The following is a 15,904-nucleotide window of genomic DNA, read 5'->3' as shown; positions in this document are numbered from 1 at the left end:
TTGAATTTAAAGGATTAATAATATACAGGGTGTCCCAAAAAGTAGTGTCAAGCCGAAGCCCAGTGGTCGAGCATCACTAGGGCTATCCAAATGCTTTACCTTTAGGCTTCGGCTGTACACTACTTTTTGGGACACCCTGTATAAATTACTTAAAACTGGCTATATGAACAAACCGTACGAGTTATACCACGCAATTAAACAATCAAATCTCAATTAAAAATCTTAAATTAATAATAATAATTGCTTTACATAACTACTTTTTACTTTTCGCTTATCAACAACTTCACCAAACCAACGGAAAATTTTCCGTATCTGAATGAAAATACTCATCGTGACAAGCATATCTTGTTTCTATGAAAAGAATAAATAATCGGCTTATTTACAATACCTACTTCCTTTCAGGCAGGTAAAAAAATGAGCCAATGATGTAAATTCCAATCTAGCCATAGTTGTAAACTTACGCCAAAAAATGTAAACAAAAAAATTTTAATTGGCATCAATATAACTTGTATATTATTATCTACACACTTCCAGCTACCCATTCCCGGTCATGTCGTCTCGTTCTATCGTAAAGAATCGCCATTTGATGAGAGCGAGAGAAAAAACGTAGTTGGAACTGTGGTTGATAGTACTACGTACTAGATTTCGCGATTCGACCACTCGCTCTGTTCAAATTAACTGTATTGCATGCTATGCACCTTACTTTAGACTTTGACATTCATGTTAGTTCTTGCAACTCACGAAGGCGAGTGAGCTTTACTTGTGTGTGTACGTGTACATGCACATAACGATAGTGTAATGTCTGTCAAAACTTTTGAAAAACGCACAGTAGCGAGCCACCACACATGTAAAGCTCACTCACTCGCCTTCGTGAATTGCAACAACTATAAGCGATCTCGCGCTGCATGTTTTAAGTTTGGTTAGACGACAGAAGTATCTCAGCAGCTGAAGCGAACTTTAGTTTTAATTCTTTGCAAAATGGATCAAGTATTTTGCTTACGATAGCTTCTCTACCATTTATAACTCAGCTGTAACTGACAATCTCCAGTTTCTTACTAGATATATCCAGTTTTTTTAGGATATCTCAGATAAGAAGTAATCTGCAAAATGTGTACGTGACTTGATATGTGTATTCGGTACTATGTTCTGTATATTGTTACCTTTAAACTAAGATTAAAATCTCTGGTACAAAGATCATATTTTTCCAAAATTCTGCAAGCTACAGTTATTTTGCCAAAAAAAAGTTATTCACGATCAATCGAAATAACACAAAAGTCATCGTGATGTTGGTGAAATAATCAAATATCATGTCGACATTCAAAATGTTATCATTTATCAACGATAAAGCCGAAAGAGATTATAATGTTATCAGAAAAATGATATCTGATGCTAATTACTAAGCAGGCACAAATCATGCCAAAAAAATGGTTGGTAATGGCCTCCCCGTGGATAGTATTAAAACTAAGTGCAATATCTATCATCATCATCATTTCAGCCACAGGACGTCCACTGCTGAACACCGGCCTCCCCCAATGCTTTTCAGATTGGTTTTCTATCTAGCTAGGGTTTCACATGAAACAATAATAAAAAACTGCATTTTTGTCCCTAAAATTGCAAAAATTGAGAGAAGAGTTGTACTTTTTGCATAATAATTTTTGCAAGAAGTAATATTAATAATGTCAAAATAATGAGATGTAAAAATATTTGAAAGTTTTTAAAACAAGTCTCTAAATAACAAGTAAATTAACAGGCAGCTGATATATTGCTATCTTTATGTGGTTGATTTAGATACAATTTTGAAACACAAACTCATATCAGTCTGACGTACCGTCTAAAATCTAAACGGACTCTTTGGACTAAGATAAGATTTTACTATCGCTATAGTTAAAGTCTGCTGTAGCACACCCATTAAAATTAATAAAAATGATTATGTGATTGACATACATAGATACGACTAGGATTGCCATTTTGTGTGTATAAATCCAAGTTTGAAGTCCTCATAACTTTAGTCTCCAGAGGTAAATGTAGTATGGAGGACTTGGCCTACACTCCCCACACTGGCCAGATGGGTTGCCGAGTCCTGATGTTTGCATATTTGCCTTTTACGACAAACCACAGAAAGAGTTCACAGTTGTCCTTTTCAATTCAGTAGGAACTAGTTATACCTGGCCACCCCCATATCACCAGCTAAAAATGCTTGTTATCTTTCGTATTTTAAGATACACAATATGGAACCTTAAGACAACCCTTTAGCGTACAATTCGGTAAAAAACGTGTAAAAATAATGATAGAGTCACCTACATCGATTAGTTATCCAACCAAAACAAGATACCTTATCGAAATACATTAAACTTTAGATAGATCAATATTTTTATCTAATCAAAAACACTTGTCAATGAATTATTGTTGCACTTATTTGGCTATTTTTTTCTTCGTCACGGTTACATGTGGTTTTAAGTCATAGTGTAGTAGATTTAAATATTATTACAAGTAATATTTGTAGCTTTACTAACTGATAAAGTGTGGGCGTGTCACTAAAGCCTTTGAGTTTGTCATAAAAAACAAATGACAAGTCACATTCGTCGTTTGGATATTGCTAGGCAAAGAAATAGTTTTAAATGTAACTGTGAAGTAGGAAAGTAGTTTACATACGTGCGAGAATTTTTAATGGGGATACAGCATTCATTTCGAGGTAAAGTTTTCAAAGTAAGGTAGCGGGTTGACCCATAGATGTACGTTTACCTACTGCTTTAAAAACTAAAAACTAAAACTGTGTCACGTAATGTACTGGGACTAGGTAATAAAAAATACAGTCCAATCTGCTGTCGATTGTGTCTTTAAATTTCAATTATTGTCGTCAGTATTTTATTCCTCGATTGTCACTGATCCTACGTTAAATGTCACTACAACTTTACTAAATTAGACAGATAAATTAGTGTATTATAGTAATTTTCTGTCTAGAACGGTACTATACAGACTATTGTCTAGTATACTATGATTTGTAGTCCAATGGTCAAGTCTACCGCTCTTAATATTTTCAAAAGATAACAGCAGCGATTTCTCTTCTTTACCCTTTCTTTTTGCCCTTTCTACCAACTGTAAGTTCAAATTGTAAATAAGAGGAGGGCTCTTTCTTTTTTTGACCCTTCTTTCTATTATCCTTTAACCACCGTTGTAAATTAAATATGTTTACATTATTTCTCTTTGTTTACAGGCATGTACACGATGCGGATGCTGGACAGTGCCGGGGCGCACCACGCGCCGCACCACAACCACACCCACATGATGATGACCGGTCAGTTTACGTTGATGACTTATTTGTTTAAGGTTCGGTCAAACCAACGCGATCAAACGCGATCAGCCGGCGTGCAACGATGGCGATCAATGCATTTAAGTCTGGTCGCCATCGCTGCACGCCGGCTGATCGCGGGTGATCGCGTTGGTTTGGCCGTTTACCTTTACTGTTTTTGGCTGAGTTTACATTTTTTTTTGCTAAATGAAGATAATTTGATACACACAGAAAAAAAAATGTTCTATTGTTTACTAAGTATGTTAGCGGTGTTTACACTTTTTGGTGATGGAGCGAAAGGATGAAATGAAGCAAAATAAAATATTATAGTCTATAGATACTGTCCAAAGGGTTTACGGTTCAGGTAGTCAGTTGTTTACACTAATGGCTGAAACGTTAACTTAAAATCTAAATATAATTCTACAAGTAGTGTCCGACCGAATGTTCGGTTTCGGTTTCGTTTTCGGTTGAGTTTCGGTAAAAACACGAGTTTCGGTTTAGTTTCGTTTTCGGCGGCAAACTTGCCGAAACTACGACCGAAACCGATTGTGCATTCGGGAGTTTCCGCGCTGTTATCGGTCATGTTCGGCGCGTTGAATGATTGAATGAATCCGATCAGAGCCATTGTGATTCGCTCGCTTGTTTGTTTGCTGTTAGTTTTGTTTTGTTAGTCGAGTTTTCGAGTTGATTTGAATTTGGTAAGTTTTATCTCGTTTTATGTCGTTATAACATAAGAGCGGGTGTAAACATAAAAAAAAAAATTCAATATGACTGATAAAAGTATAATCAAGTTTAATCTAACCTATAATTTTTTTTTTGGTTCGCAAATACTATACCTACGTAAACAAACATTAGTTAAATAGTAAGTAATGACTATAAAAAATCTAGACTATAAATCCTTCTTTTTCTTTTTTAATACATAATTTGATACCTTTTAGAGTAAAAAGGCACTTTATAAGTTCAATTTTAATGCAATTTAAAGAGAAAACAATAAAGACTGACTGATTATAATAACGTTTTCTTTATTTTCAACCGACTTCAAAAAAAGGAGGAGGTTCTCAATTCGACCCGTATGTTTTTTTTTCTATGTTTGTTACGCGATAACTCCGCCAATTATGAACCGATTTGAACAAATCTTTTTTCGGCGTATAGGTAATACCTCAAGGGTGGTCCCATTTAAATTTAATAATAGAAAAAACAACCCCCAAGGGTGGAAAATTGGGGATGAACTTTTTTATACGCAATATCTCCGCTGATTATAAATCAATTTGAACGATTATTTTTTTGTTGACTAGGTATTATCAAAAGGGTGGTTTCATGCGAATTTGAAGAAAATATTTCACCCCCAAGGGTGGAAAATTGGGGATGAACTTTTTATACGCAATTTTTAGTTTTTTTTGTGTTCACGCATTTGAAGTCGGTTTTATTTTTTTAAAAAGTTATTCCCTCAAAATATGAGGCTTGTAAGGAAGTTTCGGTTTCGGTTTCGGTTTCGGCCGAAATAGACACCGTTGCCGAAATTCGTTTTCGGTTTCGGTTTCGGTCGTAAAACTAGTTTCGGTCGGACACTATCTACAAGTCTTGTAGAATTATATTGAATATGAATATAAATATTAACATTTAAATATTTTTGTGTACTTTTATTTTAATGTAAACACCTGTAATTCAAACTACTTTATTTATTTTGGGTTATTTGACTGACTTGCAATTTTACAAGATTCTAGATCATGACTCTCAAATAATTTTGAACTCTATTGCCTTATCATAAATATCATTTTATCTATCATTCCTCCCGTATCACCGCGGATATGATAAATCATGTAGCCAAAACAGTAATTGTTTTAATGACTAGCAATTTCGACCTTATCTGGACTGATTAGAGTGTTGTTTCAGAACGCGACTCGGCGTCCGATAGCGCTGTCTCATCTATGGGGTCGGAGAGAGTGCCCTCTCTTTCTGACGGCGAGTGGTGCGATGGAAGCGATTCGGCGCAGGAGTTTCATAGGTAAACAATATTTTTTTATATCAAAGGTGGCCAACCGGTCGATTAGTCCAGTCGATCGTGGCAATGCAAACAATACTATATGATTGTGTACTAAACTATGCTGTTTCATTTAAAATTTCAAGAAGTATGTGGTAGATCGCCCAGGGTTTCGTTAATAAACAGTTAATCTTATGTCTTATCAAGTTGGCCACCCCTGTTTTATATGGTCTAAAAAAATAATATACCGATGAGGTTATTGATCTTATATTTCATTGGGCTGTTTTATCCAAATTGTCTGTTATTGTACTATTTTCACTTGATTTTAGACTTTACATGACTATACATGCTGTTTATTACTGAGTTTGTTCCGGCGTTTCTTCTCAGCACTTGCCATATGTTTGTCTCGAAGCGCTGGTAGGGCCCAAAAGATAAGGAGACATGTAAAGTGCCCCATAAGGGCTACCTTTTTCTTTTTTTATTATTTTCTATTGACGTTCATAAGTGCCACTTGTGGTCTAAACTGAATAAATATTTTTTGATTTTGATTTTGATTTTTGATTTTGACATTTATGTACGATGATTGATTAACTATAAATGTCGTCTGTAGCTCAAAATGAAGTCTAGTTTAGCTACAAATATCATCTGTAGCTTAAATTGAAGTCTACTTTAGCTACAAATGTCGTCTGTAGCTGTAATTGAATTCTAGTTCATTAGTTTAGCTAAAAATTTAGTCTTTCTTCGCCTTAATTGAAGTCTAGTTTAGCTACAAATGTCGCCTGTAGCTCAAATTGAAGTCTAGTTCATTAGTTTATCTAAGATGTTGTCTATTTTAGCCTTAATTGAAGTCTACTTTAGCTACGAATATTGTCTGTAAAATTTAAGTCTCATTTATTAGTTTAGCTAAAAATTTCGCCTATTTTGCCTTTATTGAAGTCTAGTTTAGCTACAAATCGCATGTAGCTCTAATTGAAGTACTTTAGTCACAAATATCTTTTATTTTAGCTCCAATTGAAGGCCAATTTAGTGACAAATGATATGTTTTCCAGCTCCAAGTTCCGGCCGTACGACAGCGGCTATGGGCGCGAGCGAAGCGCGCCGCACCAGCCGCAGAAAAAACACCACATGTTCGGCAAACGCTGCTTCCAGGTGAGAACATAAATAATTAATTTAGCCAGGCCTTTAAAACGTAAGAATGCTAATATGTATTATCAATGTTTTTTCTTTGAAAAATACTCTGATTTTTAATAATGATTACGATAAACTTCAATTGTTTTATAGATCTTTTAAAAAATTTGGAAACAACTTACAATTTCACCCTGTATAGAAGTTGCATTTTGGTGGCAATAGATGGCTCTGTAAGTCTTGTACTTCGCGGTTTCATTTAACTATCCCGTACCATAAGTACCCTCGGAGTTTTTAAGTATTTGTTCTGTGACAGCAAGCAATAAAATTTACTTTTACAAACCATGATAGTAATGAAGTTGACCTTCACTGGTTGGGTTATTGGCGGTCAAGCTGTAGATCCTCGCTACACAGGAGTTGCAGCGGTGGGAACGAGACGTGGGAATATTCCTGTAAACCATTAACCGTGTTTCATTGACCCTCGACCTCGTGGTTGGACATGGTCCTTCGAGCCGGATTAAGTCTTGTATTGTGGTTGGACATGGTCCTTCGAGCCGGATTAAGTCTTGTATTAAGCCAACTGTGTCCCTCCCAGGAGCAGACGCCGCAGCTGGAGCCGCGGCCGGCGCCGGTCGTCAAGTACGAGTGCCCCGAGCAGGCCTACCACCACGACAACATGCACGTGCATAATGGTAAGATTTGAACATTATAATAATGTTATGTTCTGTTTAAAAATCTTTATTTTATAGAGCGGCCCGCCGCGCCCCGGCTTCATGCGGTTGCAATGGAATTTCCCGGCTTTTCTCTTCTATAATATGCATGTTTTATACCTATGAACCTGCCTCTTGAGTCACTCTATCTATTAAAAGAAACGCATCAAAATCCGTTGCGTAGCTCTAAAGATCTAAGCATATTACATAGGGACAGACAGCGGAAAGCGACTTTGTTTTATATGATTTGTCACCAATCAATTGGCGTCCTTTATATGAACTGTCAAAACTTTTGAAACCTCGATAGCAAATGGTATAGAGGTCGAACTGGCTGACTCGACTTCCGAGGAACACGGGTTTGAACCCCGCCGCCCCTCGACTATTGTGGTGAGCCCACTCGTAACTCAAGCATATTTAGCTTACCACGAGGAGTTAACGGGATTCTTTAAAAAAACCGTTTGCAAGATTTTTTTTAATTCCTAATAACAAAAACAGGGCAAAAAATGCTCTCCTTAAAAACTTGGATAGTTAATATACCCATACTCAGATGTAAAGACGAATTAATTATGTGCGATTCCTTTAGTATTTTTAATTATTTGTTCCACTACAGGCGTAGAGTTCGGCGCGCGCGCACAAATAGCGCCGCCGGTGGCGCTACAACCCGCGCTAGACCTCAACGCGCCACACTCGAGCCACGCGCTACTGCAGGTAAATATCTTTTAACGAAGGTTTATCAGTTGGCGCCACTGACGAATAAGGTTCTATCAGCTAAGACAGTGGCGGCAACTGGCGAGTGACGACCTTACTACTGCAGGTAACATAAGAGCTAGAATTAGTAATCACCAGTTGGCGCCACTATTAAAGCCACGTCTCGCTAATGGCGCCAACTGGTGAGATTAAATGCGAGGGCTGTTGACGCTACTAGCGAGTGAGGACCTTACTCGATAGTGGCGACAACTGGTGCTCAAATAGCGCCGCCGGTGGCGCTACAGCCCGCGCTGGACCTCAACGCGCCGCATTCCAGCCACGCGCTACTGCAGGTAAATATCTTTAAACAAGGGTTCACCAGTTGGCGCCACTATCGAGTGATAAGTCCTTACTCGACAGCGGCGCCAACTCGTCCTATGTAGGCCCTTTACATGTCTCAGAGTTTGAACAATGTGTCACTGACGTAAACTTTACTCGATAATGGCGCCAACTGGTGCGTAATAAGTTTATATGTTGACCATTTCAGGGCGCAACAGTTGATGCCATTTTTGAGTGACAGGGCCTAATTCGACAGTGGCGCCAACAACACTAAGTTTTTTTTTTATAAATAAATCAATTATTATTGTGAACTATTACTAATTCGCCGCATTCCAGTCACGCGCTATCAAAATCAAAATCCATTTATTTGCTTGATAAGCGGTACAGCTACTATAGATAATCTCTCGAATGAGTGAGTGACATGGTCTGGAGTCACTAAAACTGTTGAACAAATGCGGCAGTCCGACCGCTTGTGTTCACCAGTTGGCACCATTGGCGAGTGACCAGACTTTACTCGATAGTGGCGCCAACTGGTAACTGACTGGCTTACTCTGACGAAATTTTAGAATTTTTTATAAGTTATTTGATTGACAATTAAAATAGTACTTACAAATTGACAAATATTTAAGGAAAACAGCAGTAAAAAACCTTAAACAGTATTAATAAGAACACGTTTGTTCCAGAACGGTCTAGCCAGCCCAGCTCGCTTCCCGTACGGTGCGGAGCGCGTGCGCCACAACCACACCTACAGCGCGCCGCCCGCGCCGCATCAGGCTCGGCCCGCGCACACTAGGGACAAGAGAGGTGAGAAACAATATTAATAACTAGCTGTGCCCGCGACTTCGTACGCGTGAAAATAGTTTGAATAATATTTCCCGTGTTTGCAACATTTTTCATTACTGCTCCACCCCCATTGGCTGTAGGGCATTGGTTCCCAAACTTATTTGAGACGCGCGAAATCTACGCGATTGTTAGCAAATTACCCCCTTACTAATAAAACTTAGGGCACATAGTACGCAGAACTGACGGCCGATTGGGCAGAAAGGTTCTGGAATGGAGGCCGCGTACCGGAAAACGCAGCGTGGGACGTCCACCTACAAGGTGGACCGACGACATCGTAAAGGTAGCAGGGAAGCGCTGGACGCAGACCGCTGCCAATCGATCAACATGGAAAGCATTGGGGGAGGCCTATGTTCAGCAGTGGACGTCCTATGGCTGAAATGATGATGATGAATAAAACTTACACGCTCGTTGAACACAGTGTTTTAAAGTGACGTTTAGTATGGAAATGTCATTTTAAAACATTGATCAACAACTGTGTAACTTTTTATTAGTAAGGGGGTTAGTGTATTGTCGATGATAATGAATAAACATTTCTTCTTTCTTTGAAATTAAAAGCGAGCTTATGTGTATTATTGTGTATGTCATTAACGTGTGTTTTTGTCGTCCAGTCCGCCGCCTGACCGATGGCAGCATGTCGGACGGAGGTTCGTCGGCCGCCAGCGGACACCTCACCCGAGACGAGAAACGGGCTAAGGCTTTGGGTGAGTTCACACTTCTTACAATTGTTCAAATCAAATCAATTTATTTATATAAATGTGGGTAAAAATTGTTGACGAATGTCCAAAAATTTATGGATTTCATTCTCAAAAATGTAATAACATTTATGGACTAAACAGATGTATGATAACACACTTTATACAAATATTTTTATCTTACTTGGAAGTCTAATAGTTATTTTCAATCACCAATTGGCGCCTCTATCGAATGACATTCCCAAACTCGATAAGGGCGCCAACTCGTGAACAAGTAATTCACAAGTCCGCTAATTGAAATAAATGTCATTTACTAAATTAATGCCCGTTTTCACCATCAATCCCTAATTTTTAAGTGACCCCTATGGTATCAATTAACAGGAATTTAGTTTATATAGGGATTGATGGTGAAAACGGGCATAAGACCAACATTAGCCACTTATTTACCAATTGGCGCCTCCACCGAAAAACTCGGCAAAGGCGCCAACTGGTGAACAAAAGTCCGGCTACCCTCTAAACTGTATACGTTTGTCCTATATATAGTACAAGTAAAGAAAAACCAGTGTAAAGCCTCCCTTCTGCACGCAGGCATACCGCTGGAGGTGCACGATATCATCAATTTGCCGATGGATGAGTTCAACGAGCGTCTCTCGAAGCACGATCTGAGCGAGGCCCAGCTGTCCCTTATAAGGGACATAAGGAGGCGAGGCAAGAATAAGGTGAGATTTGAAGAGTAAAAATTTTAATTATTTTTTATTAGTTATGCGCGGGTAGATAGATATCTTTAATCTTTAGATATTTAACAAAAGTTTTAAAAATTATCTTTAATTAAAAAAATGCAATAAAAAAATTCTTATATTGAAATAATTTTTCAAATAGGTCCTGTAGTTTTTGAGTTTATCTGTTAAAATCATACAAAAATGCAAATATTTCCTCTATAATTTATTTTTTTATTTTGTTTACAAGTTAATACCTAAGTAGCACAATACCGAGCCTTTGGTTTTAATGCTTAATATGACATGCAAGTTGATATTTTGTACAGCAATTCTATATTTCTAGCTCAACTACTCATGTTTTCAAGATTTTCCTATTCGATGTTCAAAGGTAGATTCAAGTGTTCTTTTCACTTGTGTCATCTACCAATTCCCTGGCTCAATCATCTATTTTTCCCAGGTGGCTGCCCAAAACTGCCGCAAGCGCAAACTCGACCAGATCACCTCTCTCGCAGACGAAGTGCGCACAGTCCGCGACCGCAAGCAGCGCACGCAGCGTGACCACCACCAGCTGACCGCTGAAAGGCAGCGCGTGAAGGAGCGATTCGCAGCGCTGTACCGGCATGTTTTCCAGGTGAGATATGGGGACAATCTAGCTAAAGAAGGGAGGGGACAATCTAGCTCAAAGGGGGAAAGTCTAGCTCAAAGGGGGAAAGTCTAGCTCAAAGGGGGAACGTCTAACTCAAAAGGAGGGACAGTCTAGTTCAAGGGGATGATCATATTGATCATATATCATAGGGTGGACAATCTAGCTAGGAGGGGGGGAGGTCAGTATAGCAGTCTAGTCACGTATTTCAGGCGATAGTGTTGATTCCTTTCCAAGTTGTTAAGTCTGCTTTGACATTAAGCCTCATAAAAGAGTATCGTTGACAAAAAACAGCACTCCCGATGATCTGAAGTTATGAGATCGGATTGATAACATTTTATTAAGCCTTGGAGACAATTTCTCCGGTATTGACGGCTGACTCACTTATTATTATTGTCTCCAGAACTTGCGCGACCCTGAAGGCCGTCCACTGTCCTCGCAGCAGTTCTCGCTGCAGCAAGCGGCTGACGGCAACGTCGTGCTGGTTCCCAAGATGCCGCAACACCCAGGTTTGTTCAAATTCAAATTCAAAACGTTTATTGCATGTCACATTACAATTTATATGTTGTTGCAAAAATAGAGGTAGGTATACATGTGACGCCCTGCAAGGGCACAGCAAAACATCAGAGAGAGGGTACACAGAATAAAATCTTTAAAACCGAAGACTTTGTTTGTTTGGTTGAACGCGTTAATTCCAGGAACTACAACCGCCTGGAGTTGCAAAATGTGACAGTTGTTGTTTCGAAGAATCCCTTCACTGAAAACGCCGGAACTTAGCAAAATGTATGCGATAGTCGATACTCCATTTATCGTGGAAGGCTATAGGCGTAAACATCACCCTACAGCCAATAGGAGCGAAGCACAAATGACAAAACTTATTCAAATACTTTATTCAGTACATAGGCCCTTTCCAAGGCACTTATACACGTCCCAAATATAGCTTGCCCTACCACCACTTTGGGACAACATATGGGCTGGTGTTGAGAAGAAGTGGCGGAAGAAACTCGGTCACCTCAACTTTGTCAGTCTCATTTTCAATCATCAATACTTATAATAGTTTGTTGCGGCGCTTCTTCTCAGCACTTGCCAAATGTTGGTCTCGAAGCGCTGGTAGGGTAAAAAGATTATGAGACATGTAGAGGCTCCTTAAGAGCAAAATGACTATTTATTAGTCCAAACAAATAAAGAAATTTTGACTTTGACTTTGACTTACTGGATACTTCATTATTATCATCATCAGCCTATAATAATACAACAATGTTCATTTCTCAATTACAGATCACCCAATGAACCGCTCTGACGACGATATGGACCGAAAACCGAAGAACTACGAACAGTGACACCCGACACAAACGCTAAGGTGGTAACGCAAGATGTATCACGCAATTATTTGATCCAATTCATCAATCTACTTCCGAGCAGCTTTTTTGGTCACAAAATTATGTAAAACCTCAAAAAATTATGCGAAATTAAAAAAGTTTTTGCACCATGTATTATGTATACTGATATCAAATTTTAAACAAATTATACGATATTTTTTTAACAAAATCAACACGTTTTGAAAATAAAAAAAATGTATTCTGAGATTTGTGAGTTAATTAGATTTATAAAAACACATATTTGATGGTTATTTAATTATGTCACCACCTTTATTCTACAAATATGTTGGTATTCTTTGTGATTCGGAATTGTTACTTTACATATAAACATATCTTGCATAGTTCGTTTTGAGACCAATATTTGTAATGTGTTCTGTCTTATAGCGCCTTATTTGTCAGCGAAATGTACAGTTAAAATGATAATATATCGAATAAAAATATTGTATGTATCATTTTGTCTTACGTCACCTTAAAATTTTGAAAAAAATGTGATAAACAAAAATATTCCATTTTTGATTAGTGGCTGAATAGATTTTTTTATGTTTACCCATATTTATGTATGTTTTAAAATTATAATTATGTCATCATGTTGAAGAAAAGTCCCATGCCAAGTATCATTATGTCAAAAACAGTTTGACATAATGTTTGCACTTTCTAAATTCACATAAAAATTATGCGATCTTGTCACCTTGATTAAATTACTACCAAGCACTCAACAATGACATATAAATATTAAAAACATACATAAATATTAGAATGGAATTGTGTGTTTTGCATTATGTCTTGCCCGACTACAAGAATTAGTATACGTTTACAAACTTTTGGCATAAATATTTTTCGGCAAATGTAACTTTGCATAATGTTTTAAAAGTATATTTTTCAATATAATATGTTACCAAACGCAGTGTTATATTTGTCGTGTGTGCTTTGCAACTATATGTATGCCAGAAACGACTGAAAATAAAAACAAAATAAAAAAATACATAGGATTAATAAAATGATGTCTGCGACATCAAACTGTTGCAATAAGTAATTTTAATCTGTACTTTAACACTTTTTTGTAATATATTTTTTCACTTTTTTGTTTGTAAGGTTGTTTATTTATGTATATTATTAAGGTTGTTATCGTGTTTCGAATACATTCACAAATTCAAATCATACATATTTGGATGGAAGTACAAAAGTAGTATTCGCAGCGATTATAAAAATATACATTGTCTATTCCAATAGCAAAAATTTTCGTTTTTGTCCATCTTATTTATCAATATGCAATATACAAAGCAATGTTGCAATACTTCTTATGATTAATTCTTATATTGGACACCATATTATGAATTAAACAATTGGGTAATTTATAATACGAGTATAATTAATCAATTCTAAGGCATATTTCTAATTTCGCATTCGTTTGTTTTAGCTTGAAAACCAGAATAGTTTTCAATCAACCATAAACTCAAAATATTGTTACTTTAAAATCAATGAGTACTCTAAAAAAATAAAATGCTATAGAAAATCTACGATGACCTTGGTTTTTTCAGCCCATAATAAAGAATAAATTGCCCAGTTGTCGCATATTGATATTCAAGAAGCACTCTTTGAACCAATCTTTCAGTTTTCTTAGTTGTATTGTAGATTGAATAAAAATATTTTTAATCAGATGTAGTAACTTTTAAAGGACCAGCGTTTTTTATTTTTTCTGAGCTGGTCTTTTAGATATTCGCTACGTTTAGATCTGTAAGTTTAAATGTAAGTTTGCAGATTAAATCTTTTTCAAAGACAACAATTTGTAAAAAAATATACACAAACTGTATTTAGTTCCCTTTTTTATTTAACCCGTTTGTTGTCTTTAAAAAACTGCTTGTAAGATAAGATTAATAAATATTTATAAATGTGGTGCATATGTTTTTTAAACGAAATAGTATGACAGCTTTTTACGGCGATTAAATAAATGAAGTAAAAATACGAAATGTTTATATTTATTATTAAGTAGGGACGGGTATGCATTTCAACTTAAGTTCTTTGTATATCGAGTTGGTGGAAGGCTGTGGCGTATTTTGCCGGCGAAATAGTCTTTGTTTGCAAAATAAGTAGTACAATTTAATTTGCACAAGAGCATTGATAGGTTGAGCCAAATTGTAAATTTACGAAATCATTTTATACGGAAATATAAAAGTACTAAAGAGTTGGCGCCCCCATGGAATTTACTCGCCAAACTGGTGAACAAAAATTTGAAATAATAAATAATTCGACAACACTACTAAAACTACTTCTGATGGATTTTAGTAGCAATAGTAAAATCATGTCGCTTCTAAAATTAGAAAAGAATGATCAGAATTTAGTGATTTTAACTTGGTACTAAATAAACATTTTTATTTTCTATCTTTTTGAATGTTTGATCTCAACAAATCACCTATCAATGAGTCTTATTCTACATCGATTTAAAGGTATATTCACAATCATATGAGGCCTGACATTGTGAGCAGAGCTGGTTCGTGCCTCATTAATGTGAATACACCTTCACTCACCTTCTTATTAATTTGTAAGTGTGTAGCGGAACAAAGCAGTACATTTTTTCTACTTTATTAAAACTTTATCACAAATAAGCCCGTATTTTAAAACGACTCAAGCATGGATTTAAATTTTAAGAATTGAGTCACAAATAAATCAATTCTTGAATTAAGATTCGTACTTCAGTATCGTTTTGTGAAACGGGTCTCATGTATATGACTTTTAAATCTGTACAGTATAAAAATACTGTGATTTAGGATTGAAAAAAAGTTATATAGGGTAAACCGTATAGCTATTGCCCACTTAAAGATTTCAAACACATTGAGATGAAAAATTAAAGAAAGTATTTTAATTATCGAGCATTTATGACTTTTTTCTTATAACTCAATAAACTGTTAAACAGAATATTAACAGTTTTTAGTTAAAACTTACGTAACTTAGAAAATATTGAAATAAATTTAAAATCCTCCAAAAAGTACAGTCATTGCCCATTACTTACACTAATTGCCCACATCAAAGCACAGTAATTGCCCAGTATCTTAAAACAAAATAATCAATTTTAAAATGAGAAAATAGGCTTTAAATAAGCAAAACAATACATCAAACTTATATTCTAGTAGTACAGTCTTCAAAATTTCAAAATAAATTACGTTTGGCCTTATTAACATAATAATTATCAAATATTTCTTGAGCTGATGTTGATGAGTCAGAATCGGTAGAGACAGAATCATCTACTTCAAAACATAGATGACGCAAAAATCTGAATTTTATATGTAAATTTTATATGTATTTATTTTTTATCTTCTTTGATATCAGTTCAAGTGGTTGCTCAGAATGTTCAATTAGCTGTTGGTTATTCTTCCCTAAAGTTGTATCTATTTCCTTACAATTAACATTTTCACTAGTAGATTTAACGTAGGATTTTCATTTTTTGTATTTGCGTTTGAATTTTTATCAATTTTTTCAAGCCAAACCATATTTTTCTGCAATTT

At 36.2% G+C, this 15,904-nt stretch overlaps 1 protein-coding gene across 10 annotated transcripts in view; it reads left to right on the top strand.

Moving 5' to 3' along the window:
- LOC114359292 (segmentation protein cap'n'collar) overlaps positions 1-15,166 on the top strand; it is a 142,223-nt gene extending 127,057 nt beyond the window's left edge. For 6 of the 10 annotated variants that reach the window (XM_028313618.1, XM_028313616.1, XM_028313611.1 and 3 more), the window contains exons 12-22: positions 3,215-3,295; positions 5,183-5,294; positions 6,320-6,419; positions 6,991-7,087; positions 7,716-7,813; positions 8,815-8,935; positions 9,583-9,675; positions 10,210-10,385; positions 10,840-11,013; positions 11,429-11,534; positions 12,304-15,166. In XM_028313618.1, the coding sequence (XP_028169419.1) occupies positions 3,215-3,295; positions 5,183-5,294; positions 6,320-6,419; positions 6,991-7,087; positions 7,716-7,813; positions 8,815-8,935; positions 9,583-9,675; positions 10,210-10,385; positions 10,840-11,013; positions 11,429-11,534; positions 12,304-12,365 (1,220 nt within the window). In that variant the 3' untranslated portion in view covers positions 12,366-15,166. Of the gene's footprint in view, positions 1-3,214; positions 3,296-5,182; positions 5,295-6,319; positions 6,420-6,990; positions 7,088-7,715; positions 7,814-8,073; positions 8,146-8,814; positions 8,936-9,582; positions 9,676-10,209; positions 10,386-10,839; positions 11,014-11,428; positions 11,535-12,303 lie in introns of all 10 variants that reach the window. The other 4 variants (XM_028313619.1, XM_028313614.1, XM_028313615.1 and 1 more) reach the window with 3 other exon arrangements.
- The last annotated feature ends 738 nt before the right edge of the window (positions 15,167-15,904 follow it).

Source organism: Ostrinia furnacalis, unplaced genomic scaffold (genome assembly GCF_004193835.3).
Source record: "Ostrinia furnacalis isolate ACB-3 unplaced genomic scaffold, ASM419383v2 OfSCF4295, whole genome shotgun sequence".
In the NCBI taxonomy this organism is placed as follows: Eukaryota; Metazoa; Arthropoda; class Insecta; order Lepidoptera; family Crambidae; genus Ostrinia; species Ostrinia furnacalis.
Note: the sequence above shows the minus strand (reverse complement) of the source record. Positions and strands in the feature narration are given on the sequence as shown.